General features: G+C 48.8%; 1 protein-coding gene across 5 annotated transcripts in view; it reads left to right on the top strand.

Annotated features, from left to right (window-relative positions):
• The window catches only part of Camkk2 (calcium/calmodulin dependent protein kinase kinase 2), a 50564-nt gene that overhangs the window by 8575 nt on the left and 17312 nt on the right, over window positions 1–24677 (top strand). For all 5 annotated transcript variants that reach the window (XM_085837135.1, XM_085837134.1, XM_029477260.2 and 2 more), the window contains 8 exons: window positions 6287–6815; window positions 11630–11677; window positions 13237–13290; window positions 14190–14241; window positions 17254–17387; window positions 21629–21665; window positions 23471–23492; window positions 23628–23716. In XM_085837135.1, coding sequence (XP_085693261.1) covers window positions 6345–6815; window positions 11630–11677; window positions 13237–13290; window positions 14190–14241; window positions 17254–17387; window positions 21629–21665; window positions 23471–23492; window positions 23628–23716 — 907 coding nt within the window. In that variant the 5' untranslated portion in view covers window positions 6287–6344. The remainder of the gene's footprint in view (window positions 1–6286; window positions 6816–11629; window positions 11678–13236; window positions 13291–14189; window positions 14242–17253; window positions 17388–21628; window positions 21666–23470; window positions 23493–23627; window positions 23717–24677) is intronic.

Raw genomic sequence — 24677 nt, 5'->3', positions numbered from 1 at the left:
CAAGCAGTCTCAGTACAGTCTTTGATGCCAAACTCTTGTCTTTTAAGTTTATTTTTCTTGCTAGGGAAAGTATTGGTAGCTTCATTAGATTCTTGCGGGGTCTCTGGTCCCTAAACAATTCAGAGTCCTGGCTGAGATTGTAGGGATGGGACAGGATCCGTCCACGCCCTCCTGGTCTTTGTGCCTCTCTTCCCTAGACCTGGGTGGGCCTGCCTTTCCTTCACGGCCTGGGTCTGAGCACTCCCCTCCTCCTCCTCAGACCTTGAAGGCCAAGCCTGCGTCAGAAGCAGTGGCGAGGGAGGCCCAGGCCAGACACTGGCTGGCCAAGGAGACTTGATTAAAAGCAGCTTTGTTGGGGGCGGACGGCTCGGTGTCCTTGGCCTGCAGTAGAGATCGATAAGCAATTGTTTTTCTGTTGGCAAGAAAAGAAAAAAAAAAATCTCCATTGACTTTTGCAGGCACTGCCAAGTCTGGTTTTCTTTTCAGGAACACTTGTAGCCCCAAGTGGCTCAGAGAGGAAGGAGAGGTCGCCTGCCCTGGGGTTGTGGAATCCATTTAATTTCAGGTGGACTCACTGGGACAGTAGTCACTCCGGAGCATTCTAGAACACAGCCCCTGTTCATAGACATTGTATTGAAAGATGAGCTTCTTAACACTTCAGTCATGTATTGAGTGAGCAGCTCATCTGTTCCCTGTGACTGACTACCCAGAATGCGCCCATTTTAAAGATGAGGAAACTGAGGCAGAGAGAATTTTAAGGCAAGCTGGGCAAAGGATAAGCCCAGGATGTGGCCTCCAGCGCCCTGCTTTTCTCTTTTGGAAGATGGGGATCACAGCCAGGCTGCAGAGAGTGCGGAACTCGGGCAGAAAGATCCACTGATGGGAAAGCTGAGGCAGGAGCGTGGCTGGTGATGTCTTCCTCTGTGCTGAGGTGTGGCATCTCGCTTCTTTTCATGGCAGCTTGCTTACTCTCTTCTTGCTTACTCTCTTCCTGTGGCATGGACACAGACACGCACATAAATAAAAATTATATACGTAACATACTCGATGTGAAAATGAGCTATATTTCACCATTTTTACATGTACAATTAATTCCCTGGCGTCAAGCTTGTCCACTGCCTCCTCCCTTTAGTGAGGACTTCCTCATTCTTTTGCGACTCACTGCTGTGCTGCTTTCTTTACTTCCTGTTTTGGATTCAGGTTCTCACTTAGTCCTGACTACCTCAGACTCACTCACTGAGTAGCTAAAGGTGACCTTGAACTGCTGCTGCTGCTCTGTCTGTGTTCCAGCAAGCACCAGCAGCGCAGGATGAGCAGGGCTGGGGGTGGAGCCCAGGGCTGTACACACTGTGTCTGCTGGCTCCACCCCCAGCCCCCGCGCCCAATTGAATTCGACCATCATGGGTGCCGCCCACTGCTTGTGGGTCAGTGGGCGTGTCAGACTTGTCTTCCTGCTTTGACTCTTATGTGATCCAACACGTCCCCTCATCCTTTGTAGACATAGGGTTCCGTCCACCCTTTAGCAGGATGCCATGACTAGTGACGCCATGACCGTTGCTGTGCAGGGGTCTGAAGCCCTGCCTTCAGTTTTTGAATGCGTACCAATGAGAGGAATGACTGGCCACGTGGGACTTCCATGGCCAGCTTCCCGAGGAAGTGCAGAGGCTGCTTGCTGTTTGAGCGTGTCCTTCTCTTTCTGCAAACCAGGCTGAGCATCCTGTCACATGGTTGTGTTTGTTGTGGTTCGTTGGCATGTGGTATATGCAATGTACTGGGTGCGTGTGACAAGGGATGGCCTCTCTGTCACTCTCTACCTTATTCCCTTGGGACAGGCTTATCCACCAACCGTAGAGCTTGGTTGGCAGTCTGCAAGCCTCCTGTCTCTTCCCTCATAGCGCTGGGTTTAGAACCCAGCTTTTAGTGTGGGTGCTGGGATTTGAACTCAGGCCCTCACACTTGTGCAGCAAGGGCCCTACCCACTAAACCATCTCCCCGGCTCTCATTGCATTTTTTTCTTTCTTGAAAATAAATTTCAGCCGAGCAGTGGTGGTGCACGCCTTTAATCCCAGCACTTGTGGGGGTGGGGCAGAGGCAGGCGGATTTCTAAGTTTGAGGACAGCCTGGTCTACAGAGTGAGTTCCAAGACAGTCAGGGCTATACAGAGAAGCCCTGTCTCGAAAAACCAAAAATTAAAAAACAAAACAAATAAACAAGTTAAATCAAACCAAATCAACCAACCAAGAAAAACCCAACACTTTTTTTTTTTAAATCATGAATGGTGTTCATCTGTGGGCGCAGGTCTGAGCTGAGAATGCCAGGGGTCTCTGACTGGAAGAATCATAGCCCACTGTTGACATAGTAGATGTTTCTGAAAGGGCAATCGAGAGGGCCAGTCACATCCTCCTGGGAGCTCTGACTTCATGCCACTTCCTCTCATGGTCCTCCACCCTCACCCGTGTGACCCAGGAGGCCTTTTTTCCTCAGTGACATCGCAGCCAGCACCCACTGTCTTCCCAGCACCTAGAGAGACCTCCGTGACGAGCACACAGCTGCCCTCACATTGCATCTGCACGGACTTCGCTCAGTAGTAGTGCTCCTGACATTTGTCCACCAAAATTTGTCAAACAGGAGCGAAAGGTTAATAGTCTGTCCCAGGGATGGTGGGAATTGACAGCCTGGAGATGTGTGCCAGCCCCACCCCTACCCCCCTTTTCCTCTCTCAAATTGATATAAAAGTTCACACGAGGCTGGACCTGGTGGCGCACACCTTTGATCCCAGCACTCAGAAGACAGAGAGGCAGGTGGATCTCTGACTTCGAGGCCAGCCTGGTCTACAGAGTGAGTTCCAGGACAGCCAGGGCTACACAGAGAAACCCGGTCTAGAAAAACAAACAAAATAGTTTACATGACCTAAAATTAATTTTTTGGGGGGACACAGTACTGGGGCAGAACCAAAGTCTCCTCAAATCCTAGTTAGTAGCTTAGCTGCAAGCTGCACCCCTAGCCCTCTAATTAACCCTCCTTTTCCTTTAAATGTGAGACAGGGTCTCACTCTGTAACTCTGACTTGCCTGGAACTCCCAGAAGTCCTCCTAGCTCCATCTCTGGAGTGTGCTGGGAATAAAGGGGTGTGCTACCACGCCTGGCAGGTTAACCCTGTTAGGATCGCATTCAGTACATGCCCTGGGCTGTGAAATCACCACCTCTGACTAGTGCCAAGATATCCTTGCCAGGATGAAGCCCTGTACCCATTATGCAGTCTCTGAATTGTCCCCGGAACGCTCCTCCGTAGTCCTAGGTAACCGCTAATCTGCCTGTCTCCCTGGATTTGCCTAGTATGGAAATTTCATTTCCGTGGAATTATGCAATACAGGGCCTCTTGGCATGATGTTTTCATCTGTGTTGTAGCGGTTGTCAATGCTTCTGGCCCTTTTATGATTATCTATTCATCTGCCGACTTCCTCCTTAGCTCCAAGGATGAGAGCTGTTTGGGTGTACTCTCAGGAACGAACCACATGGAACTCCTCTAACTTTTTGAGGAACCACCTTCGGGCAGCCATCTTGGTTCCTTAGGTGGTGCTGTGGATTTGAACTCAGGTTCTCATGCCTGTAGGTAGGGCAGGCATTCTTTACCACTGAGCTGAGATCTTCTCGGCCTATTTGTTTTGAGACAGAGTCTCAAGTCTATGGCCTGGGCTGGCCTGGAGCCTGCACCCCACTTACCCCACCACAACTCAGGGGGCAGATAGCACATCCATGACTTACAGTTTACTCGTCTGTGGGAGGAGTCATTGCATTGAGGCTTGGAGGATACAGGTAGATTAAAGAAGTGTGTGTAAGTAGCCGGGCATGGTGGCACATGCCTTTAATCCCAGCACTTGGGAGGCAGAGGCAGGAGGATTTCTGAGTTTGAGGCCAGCCTGGTCTACAAAGTGAGTTCCAGGACAGCCAGGGCTATACAGAGAAACCCTGTCTCGAAAAACAAAAAACAAAAAACCAAAAACCAAACAACAACAACAAAAGAAGTGTGTGTGTGTGTGTGTATGTGTGTGTGTGTGTTAGTCATGTGCCTGTGGCAGCCAGTGGCATCAAATCCCTGAAGCTGGAGTTATAGGCAGTTCTATGTGCTGTGGTGTTTTGCCTGCATGCATGCACGCCTAGGTGAGGGTGTCAGATCCCCTGGAACTGGAGTTGTGAACAGTTGTGAGCTGCCATGTGGGTGCTGGGAATTGAACCTGGGTCCTTTGGAAGTGTAGCCAGTGTTCTTAACTGCTGAGCCAACCCTTCAGCACCAGATACTTTTACTAATTAAAGAAAAAAGTCCAGAGGGTGCTTTAGAGATGGTGCAGTAGTCAGCAAACCGAGTTTGATCCCCAGCCACTCACAGGGCAGTGTGTCCTTATGAGCCCTGAGCTGAGAACACAGAGAAAGGTTGGTCTTTGGGGGCTTGCTTGCCAGCCAGCCTGGCCTGACTGGAGACCCTCAGGTCCTAGTGAGAAACACTGTTTCCAGTAACAAGTTAGGAGACTGGAGAGATGCTCATTGGTTAAGAGGAGCTGGGTTCAGTTCCCTGCATTCACATGGCACCTTTAAAACCATACATGATTCCTGTTCCTGTGATTCCAGTGCCACCTTCTGCTCTCTATGGGCACCCATGGGACATGTGGTGCACATGCATTCACATATACGGCAAAACACCCACATACATAAACATAAAACTACTACCACCACCAAGAAACCAAGGTGGGGAGGTTCCCGATGAAGGAAACTGAAGTTGACCTCTGACCTCTAAACATACTTGTACATACATGTGAACTCAGACATATCCCTATGTATATCAAACATACAAAATCAAGAGACCTCATTTAATATTCTCTCTCTCTCTTTCCTCTCCTCTCTCCCTCTCTTATATGTATATGTGTAATGTGTGTGTGTGTGTGTGTGTGTGTTTGTGGTCATGTGTGTGTGGTCCTGGCTATCCTGGAACTTGTTGTGTAGACCTGTCTGGTTTCAAACTCAGAGATCTGCCTGCCTCTGCCTCTGCCATTAAAGGCATGTGCCACTATGCCTGGCTCCCTTTTTCCCTTGAAGACTGTGTCTTATGTATCCTAGCTGACCTCAAATCCACTCTGTAGCTCAGTAAATGACTGTGAATTTCTGATCCTGTTTTCACCTCTTCTGAGTGCTTGGATTCCAGACTGCACCACCATGCCATTATATACGGTGCTAGGGATTGAACCTGGGACTTTTTGTTTGTTTGTTTGTTTGGTTGGTTTGTTTGTTTGTTTGGTTTGTTTAGAGACATGATTTCTCTCTGTACCCCTGGCTAGTCTCTGTAGACCAGGCTGGGCACAAACTCACAGAGATCTGCTTGCCTCTGCCTCCTGGGTGGATTAAAGGTGTGCACCCCCACTGCCTGCTGAACTCAGGGCTTTGTATGTGCTAAACTAGCTCTCTGTTGGGGGAGCTCCTACTGCTAAGCTCCCATAGAGTCTTGCTTGGGGTGGGGGGGGAGCAAAGTGGGGGTTGGGGAACCTTGAAGTGGTAGACTCACATCCCTGTTAGGCAGTGCAGGTAGTTGCCACTCCTGTCTCTTGGGGTTCCTTATTCTTGCTTGGTATAGGAATTGAATGAGATTGATTCCTTGTCAAGACGTGTGAGAAGAAATGCAAAGAGTACATTGCCCCACCCCCCCTGTTTTAAACTTAAAGATCTCTGTAGACCAGGCTGGCCTCGAACTCAGAAATTCGCCTGCCTCTGCCTCCCAAGAGCTGGGATTAAAGGCATGCGCCACCACGTGCCGCTAAACTTAAAAGATCTATGTGAGTGAATATTTTTGCCTGTATATGTGTCTGTGCACTGCCTGTGCCTGGTGTCCTTGAAGGTCAGAAGAGAGCATCAGTTTCCCCTGGAATTGGAGTTACTACTGATGGTTGTGAACCACCATGTAGGTACAGTTTGGGGAATCAAACTCAGGTCTCTGGCAGAGGAGCAAGTGTCCTTAACCACTGAGCCATCTCTCCAGCTTCCAAAGACTACATTCTTGCATAGGCTGGGAGATTACATCACAGTCGTGGTTTGTTTGCAGTATTCATTTTTTATTTTTTTCAAAGACAGCTCTTGCTGTGCAGACCAGGTAGACCTTGAACTCCTGTTCCCACTACACTGGGCTGTAAGCTGTTCTTAAGGATGTTAAATGTGTGCTCAGATCAGGCACCAGCCTGGCCTAGTGGAAAGACTCCTCTCCCTATCCCCCGTCTGGCTGACCTCTGTCTTTCTTTCTGCAGGCAGCTCTGCTGCTGATGGGAGCGCCCCGGCCTGGCTGATGAAGTTGGTACACACACCATGTCATCATGTGTCTCTAGCCAGCCCACTAGCGACCGGGTGGCCCCCCAGGATGAGCTGGGAAGTGGGGGTGGCAGCCGGGAAGGCCAGAAGCCCTGTGAGGCACTGCGGGGACTCTCATCCTTAAGTATCCACTTGGGCATGGAATCCTTCATCGTGGTCACCGAGTGTGAGCCAGGCCGGGGTGTGGACCTCAGCCTGGCCAGAGACCAGCCTCCGGAGGCCGATGGCCAGGAACTCCCCCTCGAAGCCTCGGACCCTGAGTCCCGGTCCCCGCTTTCTGGTCGCAAGATGTCCCTGCAGGAGCCGTCCCAGGGCGGGCCGGCATCCAGCAGCAACAGCCTGGACATGAATGGACGCTGCATCTGCCCATCCCTGTCCTATTCACCAGCCAGCTCCCCACAATCCTCTCCCCGGATGCCCCGGCGGCCCACAGTGGAGTCACACCACGTCTCCATCACCGGTTTGCAGGTTCGTTCGTGCGCTGTGGAGTGAGCTGTGGTGGTGGTGGTTCGGGTAGAGGGGGAGGATGAGCTGACAGACAGTTAGAGGCTGCAGACTGAGTGGAAGTCTCAGAAGTAGCAAAGCCAACGACGACGTCCCTTCAAGTGCTCACTGTACAAACATTAGTTCTTCCTCTTTGCTTCTGGGAAAACTTTCCACAGTCAGACCGAGGGTATCTCCTCCAGGCTGACGGCATCCTTCATGCGCCTTTCCCAATAGCCACTGAACAGAGTTTGTCTCCTTTCTTTGCGAGTGATAGGATCTCGCTCTGCAGCCCTGGCTGGCTTTGAACTTTGCGTGACCCTCTTTCCTCAGACTCTTGAACGCCGCCACCGCTGCCGAGATAACAGGTGTGTGCAGCCACTCCTGGCATTCCAAACTGCTTTAAAAAATAAAATAACATTTTAGATTACTTTGCAAGTTCTAGGATTTTATGTGAGCAGGTTCATTGCCTGTTCGAGTGCTCTTTTTAGTTCAGTTTCCTCTCCAGCGTAATGATTTTGGGATTTATCTGTGCTGTTGGATACACTCCTGGCCCTGATAGCTACAGATTCAGCCAATCTGGAAAATATTCAGAAGGAAAAAAAAAAGTGTGACTATGAGCCTGTGCGGGCTATTTTTTTTTTCTCGTCATTAAATGATAATTTAAGTAGTAGGGTAGAGTGACTTACATAATAGTGACATTGTATTAAGTATATAAATGGCTTGGAAATGATTTAAAGTGTGTGTGTGTGGCAGGGGAGCGGCTCAGCGGAAGAGGCATGGCTGCTCTTGCAGAGGACCCGAGTATTGTCTCTAGCACCCGCACGGAGGCTTACACCCCCCTTTAACTTCAACTCCGGAGGATCCGATGATGCTATTTTCTGACCCATAAGGGACATGTGACACAGACAAACACAAGCACAGATAAAATAAAAGAGTTAAGATCTGAGGGAAGAGGACCGGGTATGATGTCATCCCAGGATTCAGGAGGCAGAGGCAAGAGGATCATTGCAGGTTCAAAGCCAGCTTGGTTGATACAGTGAGCTCTAGGCCAGAAGGGCTGCCTCAATTTCCTAGTGCAGAAATGTATGTGAGAGGGGCTGTATAAAGGGACTATACTGGGACAGCGCTGTGCCTTCCTCTCTGAGCAACTGGGGCTCTGCATGCTTGGTGTCTGCGGGGTTCTGCAGCCCACCCCGCCCCTGCAGCCACCGAGGGACACCGAGGGACATGTGTACTAGTGGTTGATGTACTTCACTTACTATTTAAAATGGTTTTTTTTTGAGACAAGATGTCATTACACTCACCAGCCTCTGCCTCCACCTCCTCAGGGCTAGGATGACAGCACGTGCCAACGTGCCTTGCTGTTCTTGGTTCCTTTTTCTTTTTTTAAAAAGATTTATTTATTTATTATATGCAAGTACACTGTAGCTGTCTTCAGACACTCCAGAAGATGGCGCCAGATCTCATTGCGGATGGTTGTGAGCCACCATGTGGTTGCTGGGATTTGGACCTTCGGAAGAGCAGTCGGGTGCTCTTACCCACTGAGCCATCTCACCAGCCCTTGGTTCCTTTTTCTACTGAAACAATTTTGTTTCTCTTGGGTCACCCTGAAAACAGGACGCTGGGTCCCATGGGATGCAAATGTTAAGAATCTGCTGGTGGAGCTGGGCAGTGGTGGCGCACACCTTTAATCCCAGCACTTGGGAGGCAGAGGCAGGCGGATTTCTGAGTCCGAGGCCAGTCTGGTCTACAGAGTGAGTTCCAGGACAGCCAGGGCTATACAGAGAAACCCTGTCTCGAAAAACCAAAAAACAAGCAAACAAACAAACAAAAGAATCTGCTGTTGTTCTCGAGCTGTGGCTGAGTTGGTAGAGTGCCTGGTTAGCATATCCAGAGCCCCGAGTTCAACCCCTATCACCTCATGGCGATGTACTTCTTTAGTCCCAGGAGATGAGGCAGGTGGACCTACAGTTCAAGCTCACCCTCCACCGAGTATCACACTTTTCTTTAAAAAAAAAAAAAAGATTTATTTATTTTATGTATATGAGTACACCATTGCTCTCTTCAGACACACCAGAAGAGGGCATCGGATCCCATTACAGATGATTGTGAGCCACCATATGGTTGCTGGGAATTAAAACTCAGCAGTCAGTGCTCTTAACCTCTGGGCCATCTTTCCAGCCTGAGTATCAGGCTTTTCTTTTCTTTTTTTTTTGGTTTTTTGAGACAGGGTTTCTCTGTATAGTCCTGGCTGTCCTGGCACTCACTTCGTAGACCAGGCTGGCCTCAAACTCAGAAATCCGCCTGCCTCTGCCTCCCGAGTTCTGGGATTAAAGGCGTGCACCACTACGCCCGGCTCAGGCTTTTCTTAAAGGGTATCTTTTATTTATTCTTTGGCAATTCCCATACATGTCAATACTGTATCTTAATCATATCCTCTCCCCTCCCACACTTTCCATGCACGCTAATCAAGACCCCCTCCCTCCCTCCCTCTTTCTCTCTTTCTCTCTCTCTCTCTCTCTCTCTCTCTCTCTCTCTCTCTCTCTCTCTCTCTCTCTCAGGGAGATAACTGCTTTTGGAGATATTAACTAATCTTGTGCAGGTGACCGTAGTTGCAGTGAGCTTGTGAATGTAGTCAGTGGTCATGTCATATTCTTGCCTTTCACCGCCTTCCTCCCTGCCCTCTACCTCTGCTGTTGACTTCTGTCTCCCTTTGAGATATTCTCTGAGCCAAATACTCACCGGTCACTTATTCTCAGCCCTTGGGACCAGCTCTGAGTCTCTGTATTACCAGCTGCAGAGAGACACTTCTCTGGTCAAGTTTGAGGGCAGCTCTAAACTCTGTGAGTAAACATAGATATTAGAAGGCGGTCTGATAACGTGCCATTTAGCAAAACAACAGCAGTAGGTTTCCTTGTGGGACCTGTGACCTTCACAGCTGAGAGCTATCAGTCAGCCTCACAGTGCCAAGCTTGAATCCCCTCGGGTGGAGCAGGCCTCAGAACCAATCAGAAAGCCCGGGCTTCCTTCGTAACCTCTGTACCGTATCATATTGGCTGGCACAGTGGATCAGGGTTATTGCATGCGGGGTTGGCTGCTGGGTCATACCGTGATGACTTCCCTCCCCCGTGGCCTCCCTGGCCCCTTCAGGCACTGGGAAAATGAGCCAGCAGGGAGGAAGTTGTACCTTGGTTTCTCTGTGTCTTTAGCTAAAGTATGTATTGTGTTTTCAGTAGTAGTTTTACCATCTACTTATGGGAACCCAAGAGCAGTGGTAATGACCTATGTTGTCTTGGGGGTCTCTGGGACATCTCTGACCTGTAACTAATAAAAGGGGGTAGCACTGAGATTTTATCAGTAACCCACAACTTTTGTGCTAAGTATTATCCACCATGCAAGGCTACTTGTGTTTAAACTTATTTATTTATTTATTTATTTTGGTTTTTCGAGACAGGGTTTCTCTGTATAGCTCTGGCTGTCCTGGAACTCACTCTAGACCAGGCTGGCCTCGGACTCAGAAATCCGCCTGCCTCTGCCTCCCAAGTGCTGGGATCAAAGGTGTGCGACACCACTGCCTGGCTCTTGATTCTAACTGTATTATATCTTCCTGTCTGATCTAAACTGTCTCCTTAAACTTTCTATCAACTACCCTAACTTCCTAAAGTGTTTAAATCAAATCAAGAATTCCATAACGCCATTAATTCATCTAAAACTGTTATTTTTATGAAAGTTCATTGTCATGTTGATCTGTAGGAAATTTGCCCAAGAGAGCAGGCTCTCACCCAGGAAGTAATCACACCAGGCTATGGGCAGTGAGCTCTCCCCATGATCATCACACCAGGCCAGATATATGAGGACTGTAGCTGTGACAAACATGAGAAGAGAAGGCACAGCAGTGGCAAAAAGTCCTGGGGCAAAGCCCCTGGGGCTGTGCCTCTCCAAGGTACACCCATCACAGCTGAGCAAAACGCAGGCCATCTCCAGGAAGCTCACTTGCCCACTGCAGCTGCTCCTGCATGGTCTCTGCCAATGTGTTGTTTTTGTGTGAGTGTGTGTGTGTGTGTGTTGTAATTGTCTGCTTCAGCTCAGGCACTTTTTTTGAGATGGTCTCATGGAGCCTACACTGACTTCAAGCTCACCTTGTAGCTGAGGATGATTTTGAACTCCTGATCTCCCAGCCTCACCTCCTGTCTCTCTTTCTCCAGCACAGCACTTCAGCTGTGTGACCCAGAGTGGAGCGAGGTTGCAGCTTTAGTAGTAATGTGTCTCTCTAGCACACACAAGACTCAGAGTGTGAGCTCTAGTGCCCACCCTCCATAATAATAAAAATATTATCTACTCTCTTTGTATGTTGGTGTTATGTATGTGTGTTCATATGTGCACAGGTCTACATGTGTATGAATGTGTGTGGAGACCAGAGATCAGCCTGTCATGAGGTTACAGATGAGAGCCATCTTGCTTTTATAAAACAGTTTCTTGCTGGACCTAGAGTCTGTTGATTAGACCGGCTGGCCAGTGTGCCCAGGGATTCTCTAATCTCTGCTTTTCCACTGCTGGGATGGCAGGTGTATGTCCCTCTACCTGCCTTTTTGTGTAGGGTCCCAGGATCGTACCAGGTCCTCTTGCTTGTGTGGCAGACAGTTCATCACCCGAGTCATCTCCCATTCCCAATATGTACTCTTTTTTTGTGGGGGTGGAGGCTGGGGAGGGCAGGGAAAGTTGGGCTGCTCCTCGATTTTGCAGTCGTTATGATTTTGGCGAGATTCGTCTCATTTGTGCTCCTCCTTGTTTTCCAGGACTGCGTGCAGCTGAATCAGTACACCCTGAAGGATGAAATTGGAAAGGTAAATGTCCCAGGAGCTCGGCCACCTTTGTACCTTGACCAGGGATGTCCCTGACACCCTGGACATTAGGGCTGGGATGAGAGGGACCTTAGAGGCAAGGCTGGTAGGGTGATGAAAGGGTTTTGTCAGTAATAGTCGTGGGTGGGTGAGTGAGGTAAAGGTTTATGACAGATGTCTTTTCTCAGTGCCTCTCTACCTTATTCTTGGAGATATGGTCTCCCACTGAACCTGAAGCTCAGAGATTCTGCAAGACTAACTGGCCAGCAAGCCCTAGCTAGTTGTTGTTGCCCACCCCCACCCAGCACTGAGATTACAGGTGGGCACTACCACACATAGCTTTCTATGTTGGTGCTAGGGATTGGAACTCCTATCTTTATGCTCGTGTGGCCAGTGTTTTACCTAATGAGCCATCTCACCCACCCTTCTTTCAAAACAATTACCTTTGAGATAGGGTCTCACTATGTAGTCCTGGCTAGTCTAGGACTCACTCTGTAGACCAGGATGGCCTCAGACTCACAGAGATCCACCTGCCTCTGCCTTCCAAGAGCCGGGACTGAAAGTGTGTAGCACCATGCCTTTTTTTTTTTTTTTTAATTTATAATGTTAAAATTAGACGGGTTTCTGCAGTTCAGAAAACTTGCGGAGAATTCCTACGTTACCATGGAGATTGTCCCCATCACATTAATGGGGCTCCCCTCCCCCCACCTGTTTTTGTTAGTATCATTGCAGGGGCTAAAATCTCAGACACTGACAGAAGATGAGTTAGTAGCACCCTGGCCTAAGTATGCTAAGCATAAGACTGTAAAGGAGTGGTGAGGACTGAAGCTAACTGGAGCGAGATCCCATGAGTGAAGCCATAGGTATGGGACCTGAGTGTTATTGCAGGATATTTGAACATAAGAACCCAGAGATTGTGTTATTTCCTGGGGGAAAAAAATGTTTTTCTAGTTGTGGTGTGGCTGAAAACATTCTAGGCCTAGAGAAGATTGTACAGAGGCCAGAAGCTTCCAGGCCTAGGCCTAAGTTAGCAGACGGAGGAAGTGGTCAATATTTACATCAGGTGTATAAAAGTTACTTTTATAGGGTGGAGTGAGGAGGTCTGTGATAAACTGCTTTTTTTTTTTTAAGATTTATTTATTTATTATATGTAAGTACACTGTAGCTGTCTTCAGACCCACCAGAAGAAGGTGTCAGATCTCATTTCGGGTGGTTGTGAGCCACCATGTGGTTGCTGGGATTTGAACTCTGGACCTTCGGAAGAGCAGTCGGGTGCTCTTACCCACTGAGCCATCTCACCAGCCCCGATAAACTGCTTTTTGTACGGAAATAAAGTCTACGTTTGGGAGATTTTCCAGGTTTTTTTAAACCTGGGTTTTTATGTTAGTTCTTCCCATTTAAATGTTAGCAGCTAATTTAGATTATAAACATGGGAAGTCTTAACAGGATGCAGTCTCAGAGTACATTTGCCCAGTGAGCTACATACAGTCTGTAGCCTGTCAGAGTCCTCATCTCCCAGAGCATGGCTTTTGCTAGTACATCACATGTGTCTCTTTATCCAGGGCTCCTATGGTGTTGTCAAGCTGGCCTACAATGAAAATGACAATACTTACTACGTGAGTATCCCCATCCCATCTAAAGAAAAGCCTCTTTCTCAACACTCAGCTCCCAGCACTCAGCTCTAGCACTCAGCTCCTAGCATTCAGCTCTAGCACTCAGCTCCCAGCACTCTGTTCCCAGCACTCAGTTCCCAGCACTCAGCTCCAATCAAGGTTTGGGTATTTGTTCTCCCATCCTACTCTTAGATAGTTTTGGAGGAAGCCACACCCCATTTTACAGATGGCCTAGCATCTTTCTTTTTTTGGGGGGGGGGGGTGGTTTCGAGACAGGGTTTCTCTTTATAGCCCTGGCTGTCCTGGAACTCACTTTGTAGACCAGGCTGACCTCGAACTCAGAAATCTGCCTGCCTCTGCCTCCCGAGTGCTGGGATTAAAGGCGTGCGCCACCACGCCTAGTGTCTTTCATACCCTTGCTCCGAGCTGCCCTTCCTGCCTCTTCCACATTCCCCGAACAAGGCAATAGGTGGCCATAGTGCCCTTATAGCTGAGGCTCTTGAGTCAGTGCAGTGTAGGTTCGAACCTTTCTCATGTACTAACAGCGTGACTTTGGGCAGGCAGCCATCATACCCTTCCTTGGCCCGTTGCTCCAGCTCTGGCTCGCTGACTGACCCAGTGGCACGAGTCCTGAGCTCAGAGGTTCCCAGCTGGTTCTGCTGACAGGGAACCTCGGGAGTACTCCAGGGTTGGCACTGGCACAACTCCAGGAGTCTCGTCTTCACATAGGCCAGTGGCAGTGTGCTCCTGCTGGCGACACAAGGCTCTCACTACCTTGTCCTGAGGTGCTAAGGGCTTGGGAGCTCAGTGAGGGGCTTGGAGAGGAGGGAACCTGCTTCCCCCTGCCTTCCACCTTTAACCGGACTGGGGGTTGGGGTGGGGGGTCTGCTGTTCTTCTGCAGGCAATGAAAGTGCTGTCCAAAAAGAAGCTGATCCGACAGGCTGGCTTCCCACGTGAGTTTTGTGCACCTTTGTTCTAAGGTGTGGGGACTGAGCCAGGGGTGTGTGATGTCCAGCAGAGGGACTCTGGGAAGGCACCGTATCCACACAGGGCTTCTCCTGAGAGCAGTGTTCAGCTTCCTGCTGTGGGTCCTAATTTGTTTTTTACTTAAAAGCTGAGTTTGAGGGCTGGAGAGATGGCTCAGCAGTAAAGGCACTTGTGCCAAGACTCACGACCTGAGTTTGACCCCTAGGCTGGGGGGGGGGGCGGGGGGGTAGGACATAACCCACTCCTACAAGTTAACCTCTGACCGTCCCATGCCAGAATAAAGAAAGAATCAAAAAGCTGAATGTGGAGTTAGCAGTGTCTTTGTCTCTTTTCCTGGGGTCCGGATCAAAGACGGACAAAACCAACTGAAGGATGAAATCTGTGACTTTGGCTCCTATTTGAGAGTTCGGAGAGGAGCTGTTTACATTGTCTCCACCGTCAGGAAGTAGAGAGGAATGAGTGCTTGTGTTTAGCACCCTTCTCTGCTTCTGTACTCCAGGATTCCCAGCTAGGGAATGGTGCCACCCACAGTGGGCAAGTCTTCCCACCTCAATTAGTGCAACAGTGGGAATCCTCCAGATGCCATCTCTCAGGTGATTGTAGATTCTTTCTCGTTACCAATATTAATTGTCACCACTTAGGACCCAGCAACTTTTCTCTAGTATCCAAGAGAATGAAAAACACACAAAGCTTATCTGTGCGTGTGGCTAGAAGCACTATTCACAATATCTGTCGTGCAGGAACAACTCTAGTGGCCCCATGAGTAAGTAAAATGTGTATGCATATGGTGGATTAATATGCAGCCATACTTCTTGTTATTACTCGAGTGGAAGCATGCTAAGTGAAAGAGGCCAGACACAAAAAGTCACTCACTGTATAATGCCATTTATATAAGTAGATTAGCGGGAGGAAGAATCAGAATTTTGGAAAGAGCAACAAAGTGTTCTGTAGTCACCTGGTGGTGATGGTACCTAAAAACCACCAAGATGATCAGCGTGCGTGGAACCCAAGCCTGTAATCCTAGCACTCAAGTGTGGAGGGAGGAATGTCAGAAATACAAGGCTCGCCACCTAAGACCACCCTCTTGCATAAAACCACACACATGAAGTGAAAGAATAAAGAAATGAGCCACTAAAACACATTTAAAATGTTGAATTTTTTAAAAAAAAATATTTAAATATTGGGCCTGGCATGGTGGTACACTTGGCAGGCAGAAGCAGGGGGTGCGTGCCTGTGAGTTCAAGGCCAACTTGGCCTACATAGTAATCTCCAGGATGGCAACAGTTGCCTCAAAAGTAAGATAGTAACGGGGGCTGGAGAGATGGCTCAGTGGTTAAGAGCACAGTGGTTAAGAGCACCGACTGCTCTGAAGGTCCTGAGTTCAAATCCCAGCAGCCACATGGTGGCTCACAACCACCCGTAATGAGATCTGACTCCCTCTTCTGGTGCATCTGAAGACAGCTACAGTGTACTTAGATATAATAATAAATAAATCTTAAAAAAAAATAAGATAGTAACGGCTGGGAAGATAGCTCAGTGGATGGCAACACTTGCCTCAAAAGTAAGATAGTAATGGGGCGGGGCCAGGGAGATAGCTCAGTGGGTAAAGTGCTGGCCTGTAAGTGTGAAGGTGGAGTTTGGAGTCCCTGAGCTCACAGCCAGGGAGCCTCACTGTTGCTGGAACACATAAAGCAGGGCTGCAGGTTGGTGTGACAGCCACCTGTAATCCCAGCCACCACACAGCTGGTCCTCACTTTTGTTTTTGAGGCCATCCAATCCGGGCAAGCCTCAGACCTTTGGATCCTCCTGACAGGTGGCAGGTGTGCTCCTCCTGTCTCCCACGGTCACTTCCCGAGCCGAGGCTTACGTCAGCCCCTTACTTGCACACCCTTTTCAGCAGCTGTAGCTGCCCATGTTCCTTGCCCAGGCTTGGCCACAGCTGCATTCTGTCCTGCCAATACTGACATCTTCGCACGGGATGTGTGATGTCACGGTTTTAACAGTTGGTCTTCAAGTTCTCACAACATTTCGACGGAGTAATGAACGCTCCATCCTGGCACAGCCGGCTCGTTTTTTTTCTCTCATTGACGTCTTTTTGTTACCTCTCCTTGGCTTTTTGGTCACCTGTACCATTTCTGTGCATGGAGGAGAGGGATAATAATGTTTGTGTCTATTTTATCCAGTGGGGAACCTAAGCCCCAGAGGGAAGTGATTGATTCACACCAGGTTTCCTTTGTTTTTGTTTGTTTGGTTGGTTGGTTTGGTTTGGTTTGCCGTTTGTAGTTTTTTTTTTTTTTTTAAAGATTTATTTACTATATGTAAGTACACTGTAGCTGTCTTCAGACACTCCAGAAGAGGGCACCAGATCTCGTTACGGATGGTTGTTAGCCACCATGTGGTTGCTGGGATTTGAACTCTGGACCTTTGGAAGAGCAGTCGGATGCTCTTACCCACTGAGCCATCTCACCAGCCCATCCCGTTTGTAGTTTTTCTTTTCCTTTTTAGACAGCATCTCATGTACCTCAGACTGGCCTTCTACTTACTTTGTAGTCAAGGATGGCCTTGAACTTCTGATCTTCCTCTCTCTACCTTCCAAGTACCAAGAGTTTAGGGGTGCATCACACCCTGTTTTATGCAGTGCTGGGATCCATCCCAGGACGTCCTGCCTGCTGGGCAAGCGCTCTACCTGCTGAGCTACACTGCAACCACTTCCCTGGGATGTTGAGGGAGCTGAACTAGACCAGTATCCTCAGAGAGCTGCTGTCACTTTGGGTTGGGCATGTGACAGGAAAAGGGGATTTACAGTATGAACAGGAGACCTGGGGAATCCCACCTCCCTGACTTCCAGCAGCAGGGGAATTGTCAAGAGAAGGCTGTGTGAGGCTCCCGGAAGTCCTTTGCCCTTCCGTTGTCCCATTAGCAGATGCCCTCGGCGGGCGGTAGAAGGTCTCTGCCCTAATTCCTTGTGCTTCCTGCAGGTCGCCCCCCACCACGAGGAGCTCGCCCAGCCCCAGGGGGCTGCATCCAACCCAGGGGCCCCATTGAGCAGGTGTACCAGGAGATTGCTATCCTCAAAAAGCTGGACCATCCCAACGTGGTGAAGCTGGTGGAGGTGAGGAGGGAGGGGAGGCAGGGCTGATGGTCTAGCCATCTCTTTGGTAAGAGACCCTCATTGCTAGGATTCCTTGAGTCAAGTTACAGTAGACAGCTGTCTCTAGGCTGAGGAATTTGCTGCCTTACATACTATTGCTTCCTCAAGACTGCCTTTCGCCCCCATTTTACAGATGCAAAAGTTGAGGCTGAGAGCTCCGAGGCTTGCCCTTTACCTACTTCTCCTCCTCCTCTCTCTCTCTCTTTATTGGTTTTTCGAGACAGGGTTTCTCTGTGTAGCCCTGGCTGTCCTGGAACTCACTCTGTAGACCAGACTGGCCTCGAACTCAGAAATCTGTCTGCCTCTGCCTCCCGAGTGCTGGGATTAAAGGCATGCGCCACCACCGCCCGGCTACTTCTTTCTCTTTGAAGTTGGTTGTTTTTCTACTAGACATGCAGATAGTTGGAGCACAGAAGTAGCTACACATACAAATAAGTGAAGTCCTGTGAGATAACTCAGTGGGCAAAGGCACTTGGCTCCTGATAATAAAAGCCCAATGAGCTGAGTTTGATCCTTAGAACCCACATAAAGGCGTGGAGCATATAAGCACACAAGATACCAATAACAACAACTTAAAACCCCCCAAACAATAGTGCGGGGTACAGTTGTACACACATTTAATCCCAGCACTCACAAGGCAGAAGGAGTCGGAGCTCTGTGAATCTGAGGCCGGCCTAGTAGATATAATGGATTCCAGGCCAGCCGGGGCTACAGAGCAGGAGCTTGCCTCAAAAACAAACAAACAAATCAGTATGGAAGCATGACTGTGCTCCAGTGAGCCTCCGTTTATAAACACTGGAGGAGCTGGGTTCAGTCCACACTATATTTAGCCAACCTTTGCTTCAGCTATAGCAATTCTCATGGTTTTTTTTGTGTTTTTTTTTTTTTTTTTTTTTTTTTTTTTTTTTTTTTTTGGTTTTGTTTTGTTTTGTTTTCCTGTCTCAAGATGACTTGATGTGCTTTTAAACATTCGGGAAGTTCGGGTTAGCTTTTAGTCATTGTAACAAATACTTAGAAGAACAACTTAACACAAAGAAAGATTGATCCCGGCCCAAGGCTGTTTGCAGATGGTGTTCAGCTGGTCTGAGGCTAAGCAGAAGCCTGGTAGGGGGGTGGGGTGGGGGTGTTGGGGGTGGGGGCAGTGCTTGCTGCCTGCGAATGTGTCAGGGGGAAGTTGCCGCTAAGACTCATGCCTTTTGAGTTTACGGAGTTGTGCCACTACCCTGGACTAACTAACGAACAGTATGCCAGCTGGGGGACTGGGCCTTCCACACAGGATCCTGTAGGGATGTAGGGAATGCATCGTTTCTAACCTCAACAGAGCTCACTCTGCTGCTGCGGCAGAGCTCACTCCGCTGAGGCTCACATTGGTTACATTTATTCCTGTGCATCCCATTAAACTCTAAACCAGTGCTAGACACACCTGTCTTCCCGATGCTCGAGATGAAGAGAAGAGATTCAAAAGCACAGGGTCAGCCTGGGTTCCCCAGCAATCCTGTCTCAAACAAGCAACCCCCCAATCAAAACCACAAATGGACAGAATTTTGTTTGTTTGCTTTTTTTTTTTTTTTTTCCGAGACAGGGCTTCTCTGTATAGCCCTGTCCTGGAACTCACTCTGTAGACCAGGCTGGCCTCGAACTCAGAAATCTGCCTGCCTCTGCCTCCTGAGTGCTGGGATTAAAGGCGCTGCGCCACCACGCCCGGCATGGACAGAATTTTAAATTCTTTGTTAATTGAAAAACAGTAACTGTATAATACATGATTAAGTGTAATATTTTTTTTAATGAAAAGCAACCTTGCGTGTGCATAGGTGCACGTGCGCGCACACTTACGGAGAACAGTAGTCAGTCTTGGGTGTCATTCCTCAGGAAGCGCTGTCCTTTTTTGGGACAGGGTCTCTTACTGACCTAGAGCTCACCAACTAGGCAAGGCTGTCTGGGCAGCAGCCCCCAGGGATCCACCTGTCTGTCCCCTCAGCACTGGGATTGTAAGCCTGCCCTATGCCACCATGCTCCACTTTTTAAAAGAGATTTATTATTGAACTTTTAATCATGTCTGTATGATGGGGTGCACACATGCCGATGCCTGAGACATCAGATCCCCTAGGACAGGTGGTTGTGAGCTGTGATTTGAGCTCCAGTTTGTGCTCTCCCCCATCCCCACTGTGGAGGCGGGGTTTCCTTGAGTATCCCTGGCTGTCCTGGAACTCCCTCTGTAAACCAGGTTGACCTCCAACTCACAGAGACCCACTTGCCTCTGCCTCCGCCTCCGCGTGCTGCCTCCGCGTGCTGGGATTAGAGGCGTGCACCACCACTGCCTAGCTCAGGTATATGCTCTTCACCCCTGAGCCATCTCTCTAGCCCTTACCAAGTTCTTTACATGGACTCTGGGCATACTTTACCACTTTACAGCTACAATGTATAAAAATACAGCCTCTCTCTCTCTCTCTCTCTCTCTCTCTCTCTTTTTTTTCCTGCCTAGGGATACATTGTAGCTGTTGCTATTGTTGTTGTTGTTCTTTGCTAATGTTGACTTACTAAAAGGCATATAGATTTGCTCTCTGCTTTGGCCTTCAGTCTACTGTGCCACTGTCTTGTGCCTTCTGGACAGTGGATCCCAGTAGAGGAGGAGAGTAAGAAAGGCCAGTGTTGTTGTAGTCTAAAAGTGAAAATAGTTTTCATCTGATGGACCTTCGGAGGGTGAGTTGTGGATTCCACCAGAGGTTCAGATCCAATCTGGGGCACCTCTGGTCAAGGTTGTCACCTGGTGAAGGACTGTTGACTGTGCGAATGGGGCAGGGAAGACTTTGTGGCAAACATAATCTTTGAGGTGGCCTTAGCTATTTCCTGTTTGGCAGACACAACAGAGGACATTGCAGAAGGAGGAGCCACATGTGTGAGGGTCCTGAGCCTATATGGAGAACATAGCCTTCCCTTTGGGGGATGGGAGGCCCAATATTGCCATTCCTTGCCTGGAGACCCGTGGCCATGGAACTCTATATGGGTCCTGGGTCTAACTTGTCCTCACAGGAGGGCTCAAAGTTCCAGATGGAATGCCTACGTATACCTGCAGTCCTGAGTATCTGGGGTGGCTGGGGAAGGTGGGTGAGGTGGAAGAGACAAACGGCCTAGTCTAGCTGGGGGTCCTGCCTGTGTCCCTCTCTCCAGAAGACAGGGAGTAGCAGCAAGCAGTTACCTTTTCCTGATCTCAGGCCTCCATTGCTGGAGTTGGCCATCTTAGCGGAAACCCTGGGTAGCATGGTCTGAGGTAGTACTGAGCATGGTCTGAGGTAGTACTGAGTCCTAGTGGGATCTCTTTTGTCCCCAGTAGCTCGTGCATCTGACTCAACTCAGCAAGACCACACCACCATTCTGTTAATATATCAGTGTTTTGAGGTGTTTTGGGGTTGGCGAGATGGCTCAGCAGTTAAGAGCACTGACTGCTCTTCCAAAGGTCCTGAGTTCAAATCCTAGCAACTACATGGTGGCTCACAGCCATCTGTAATGAGATGTGACGCCCTCTTCTGGTGTGTCTGAAGACAGCTACAGTGTGCTTATGTATAGTAATAAATAAATCATAAAAAAAAAATCAGTGTTTCTTGGGTACCTATTGTGTGCTGGGACAGTATTGGGCATCACCAAGATAGTCAAAGTGGACAAGCTTGAGACCTGCCCATTGGAGAGAGGCAGGAGCAGGCATGGCGGCATGTCCTGGTAGGGTTGGGAGGAATGGGTTCACTTCTTGAGTTCAGGTAGGTTTTACGTTTTACCCTGAAACCCAGGGCATATCTCCTAGGAGATGGGCTGGATTGGCATCCAGATGTGGGGTGTTTCCGGGAAGGATTTATTCCTCCTGCTGTTCTTCTCTTCAGGGTGTTCCAAACATTGAGGACTGGCCTGGGGTTGAGGATAGGTGGTGCACTTGGCCGTCATACTCTGGGAATTTCTGTCTTGACTGGGAAAAAGGGTGGGAAGTGTTCCCCCTGTGGGTGGGAAGTGCTCCCTCCTGAGGGTGGGAAGTGCTCCCCCTGTGAGTGGGAAGTGCTCCTTTCTCTGGGTGGGAAATGCTCCCCCTGTGAGTGGGAAGTGCTCCTTCCTGAGGGTGGGGAGTGCTCCCTACTGTAAGCACACACTCTTACTTCCTTTTGCTCATATTTGTTCTTTCTCTCCTTGCTCCTGTCCCTGGGTGACTGTGCCATCAGGTCCTGGATGACCCTAATGAGGACCATCTGTATATGGGTAAGATTGCTTTCCTCCATCCACCCTGAAGTAGCTGTGTCTGCCAACGCCTAGGTGTCCTCTCCGGATAGCTGTAGCCCTGGAGCCACCAAAGACGGGCTCCTCTTTCCCGGACCAACCATTCCCCACTGTAACTCACACATCTGGTTTAAACCAGGGCATAGCAAGGAGTTCTTGCTGGAACTTTTAACATCTAGATCTCTTATGTGTTCATTTGCAGCTCTTTATTGAGCACCTACTGTATACTCAGAGCTGTTCTAGGCACCGAGGATAGCATGGTCAGAAAGAGAAGACCTTTACAGCTGCAATCCTAGACAGGAGAAATAGTGTCGATAATTAAATAAGTGAGAATTTAGATATTTTAAGGGTAATTAATTAGGGTGATGTCAGGGACAGTGGACAGACCACCTCACATAGGAGATGAGTGCCTAACAGCTGATTGTCAAAGAGTTGGCCATGTTAATCTGGGGAAAGGCATCTGGGCAGAGGGAGGATCGGGTAGAAAAGTCTTAAGGCTTTAAGGACTTAAAAAATAAAAAAACTTGGTGCTGGAGAAGTAGGGAGAGGGGTCAGGAGTTTGGGAAGCCGCTTGGGGTGTTTCGAGTGTGATGGGACACTCAGACATCTGGATACAATTCCCACATAAAAGCTTAGGTGTGTCATCAGAGACTCCTTTATAAATGGTGAGGACATCAAGGATGGTGGCACACGCCTTTAATTGTAGCACTCAGGAGGCAGAAGCCAAGAATCTGTATTTATGATTCCCAGCCCCCAGGGGCTGCATAGTGAGACCCTGTCTCAAAAAGGAAGGGGAAAAAATTAAAAATGGATCAATTTAAAGAAAAACATGAGTGTACTCATATACTTAAATAATTTTTTTGTTTGTTTTTTTAAAGAGGCATTTTATTTTATATATGTGAGTACATCGGATTCTATTACAGGTGGTTGTGAGCCACCATGTTGTTGCTGGGAATTGAACTCAGGACCTCTGGAAGAGCAGACGGTGCTCTTAACCACTGAGCCATCTCTTCTGCCCCTAAATAAATAATTTTTTAAAAAAAAGAAATGTAAAGAAAAACACAAGAAAATATAGCTTAATGATAGTATGCTTGCCTCAGATGTACAAGGTCTTAGTCCTATGCCCAAGCTCCTTGTGTGTGTGTGTGTGTGTGTGTGTATGTGGTATGTGAGTGTGTGTGGTGTCTGTGCCTTTGTGTGTCTCTGTGAGTACATACATGTGTCTGTGTGTTTCTGAGTGTGTATGTGTGTCTATGTGGTGTCTGTGTGTCTGTGTGGTGTCTGTGTGTCTCTGAGTGTGTGTGTGTCTCCGGGTCTCTGTGTATATGTGTGTGATCCATTCCTGAGGCTCAAACCCGGAGCCTAATGTATGCCAGTTGATATAGACCAGCACTACATCACTGATCTATGTCCCGTGCCTTCCTTTTAGTTTTTGAGACAGGAGCTCACTGAGTTAGCCAGGCTAGTCTTAAACTCACTGTATAGCTCCAGCTGGCTTTGAATTTGTAATCCTCCTGCCTTAGCTTCCTAAATAGCGGCAATTACAGACCTGCAACTTCAGGTACAACTTTTTCTTGGCTATTTTGAATACAAGAAATAAAATCCAAGTAGGGCCCCGGGGACAGCAGATGTCCTTTTCCTCCTTGGTAGCACTTGGTAACGCTGAGCAGCTGACTGTGTGTCTCTGCAGTCCTCCTGGGTGGTGGGGTAGGTGAGGAGGAGGAGGGAGGTAGAGTCACAGTGTCTCCGTATGACTTATGACGGCTTCTTCCTTCTCTTCCCCACAGTGTTTGAGTTGGTGAACCAAGGGTGAGTGTTTGTCTCCTGGGCCCAATGCCAGGCTTCTGCACTTGAAAGCTGAGCAAGGGGAGCTGGGCTCTGAGGGAGAGAGCCAGGGCTAGCTGCATCTGGTTTCCCTTATTTACACATGTGTCGCCCTTTCAGGCCTGTAATGGAAGTGCCCACCCTCAAGCCACTGTCCGAAGACCAGGCCCGCTTCTACTTCCAGGATCTGATCAAAGGCATAGAGTACTGTAAGCCATACCCCGGGGGAGGGGGATCGCGGGGGTGGGGGGTGGGGGGTGGGGGGAGGGGAGAAGCTGCTCCTTTGAAACAGTTAGCATCTCAGCCTGTGGGTAGGAACGGAAAGTGTCTCATTTCCCTGCTGGAGTAAAGCAGGAGGGTGGGGACACAGGTCTATGTGGGCTGCAGATAGGGCCATCTTTTGGCAGTAGAAGACCTTCTCCCTGCTTCAGAGACAACTGTAGAACATTGGCATAACGTGGATATATGGGCTCCTGCATATGACAACCTCAGTGTCTTTCCGTAGGAGCTCTCTATCTTGTTTTAACATTTTCTTCTGTTTTTATGATGAGAATAACCTTTTTATTAGTAGATTGGGGGAGATTGCAGAGACAGTCTGTTTGGGGGTGGTTGGGCCAGTGTCTTTCATTGGCCTGGAGCTCACAAGCTGGCTGATCAGCAAGGCCTCGTGATCCGTTCATCTCCCCCTCCCCATCAGTGGGATGGCACGTGCACACCATGCTCAGCTGGTTTTGGTTTTTGGGTTTTGTTTTTTTTTCCTCCAAATGGGTGCTAGGGACCTATCTCAGATCTCATGCCTGTGAGTACTTTGCTGACCGAGCCATCTCCCCAGCCCACTGGTGACTTTTGAGAACCCAGCCCGTTCTATGAAGACCAGGCGTAGCACGTTCTCTGTCTTAGTCAGGGTTTCTATTCCTTGCACAGAACATCACAACCAAGAAGCAAGTTGGGGAGGAAAGGGTTTATTCAGCTTACACTTTCCACATTGTTGTTCATCACCAAAGAAAGTCAGGACTGGATCTCAAGCAGGTCAGGAAGCAGGAGCTGATGCAGAGGCCATGGAAGCATGGAAGGATGTTACTTACTGGCCTGCTTCCCCTGGCTTGCTTAGCTTGCTTTTTTTTTTTTTTTCTTTTTTGAACTCACTCTGTAGACCAGGCTGGCCTCGAA

This window comes from Mus caroli, unplaced genomic scaffold (assembly GCF_978045245.1).
Source record: "Mus caroli unplaced genomic scaffold, Mus_caroli_1 scaffold_4, whole genome shotgun sequence".
NCBI classification, from domain to species: domain Eukaryota; kingdom Metazoa; phylum Chordata; class Mammalia; order Rodentia; family Muridae; genus Mus; species Mus caroli.
This window is presented reverse-complemented; position numbering and strand designations above follow the sequence as displayed.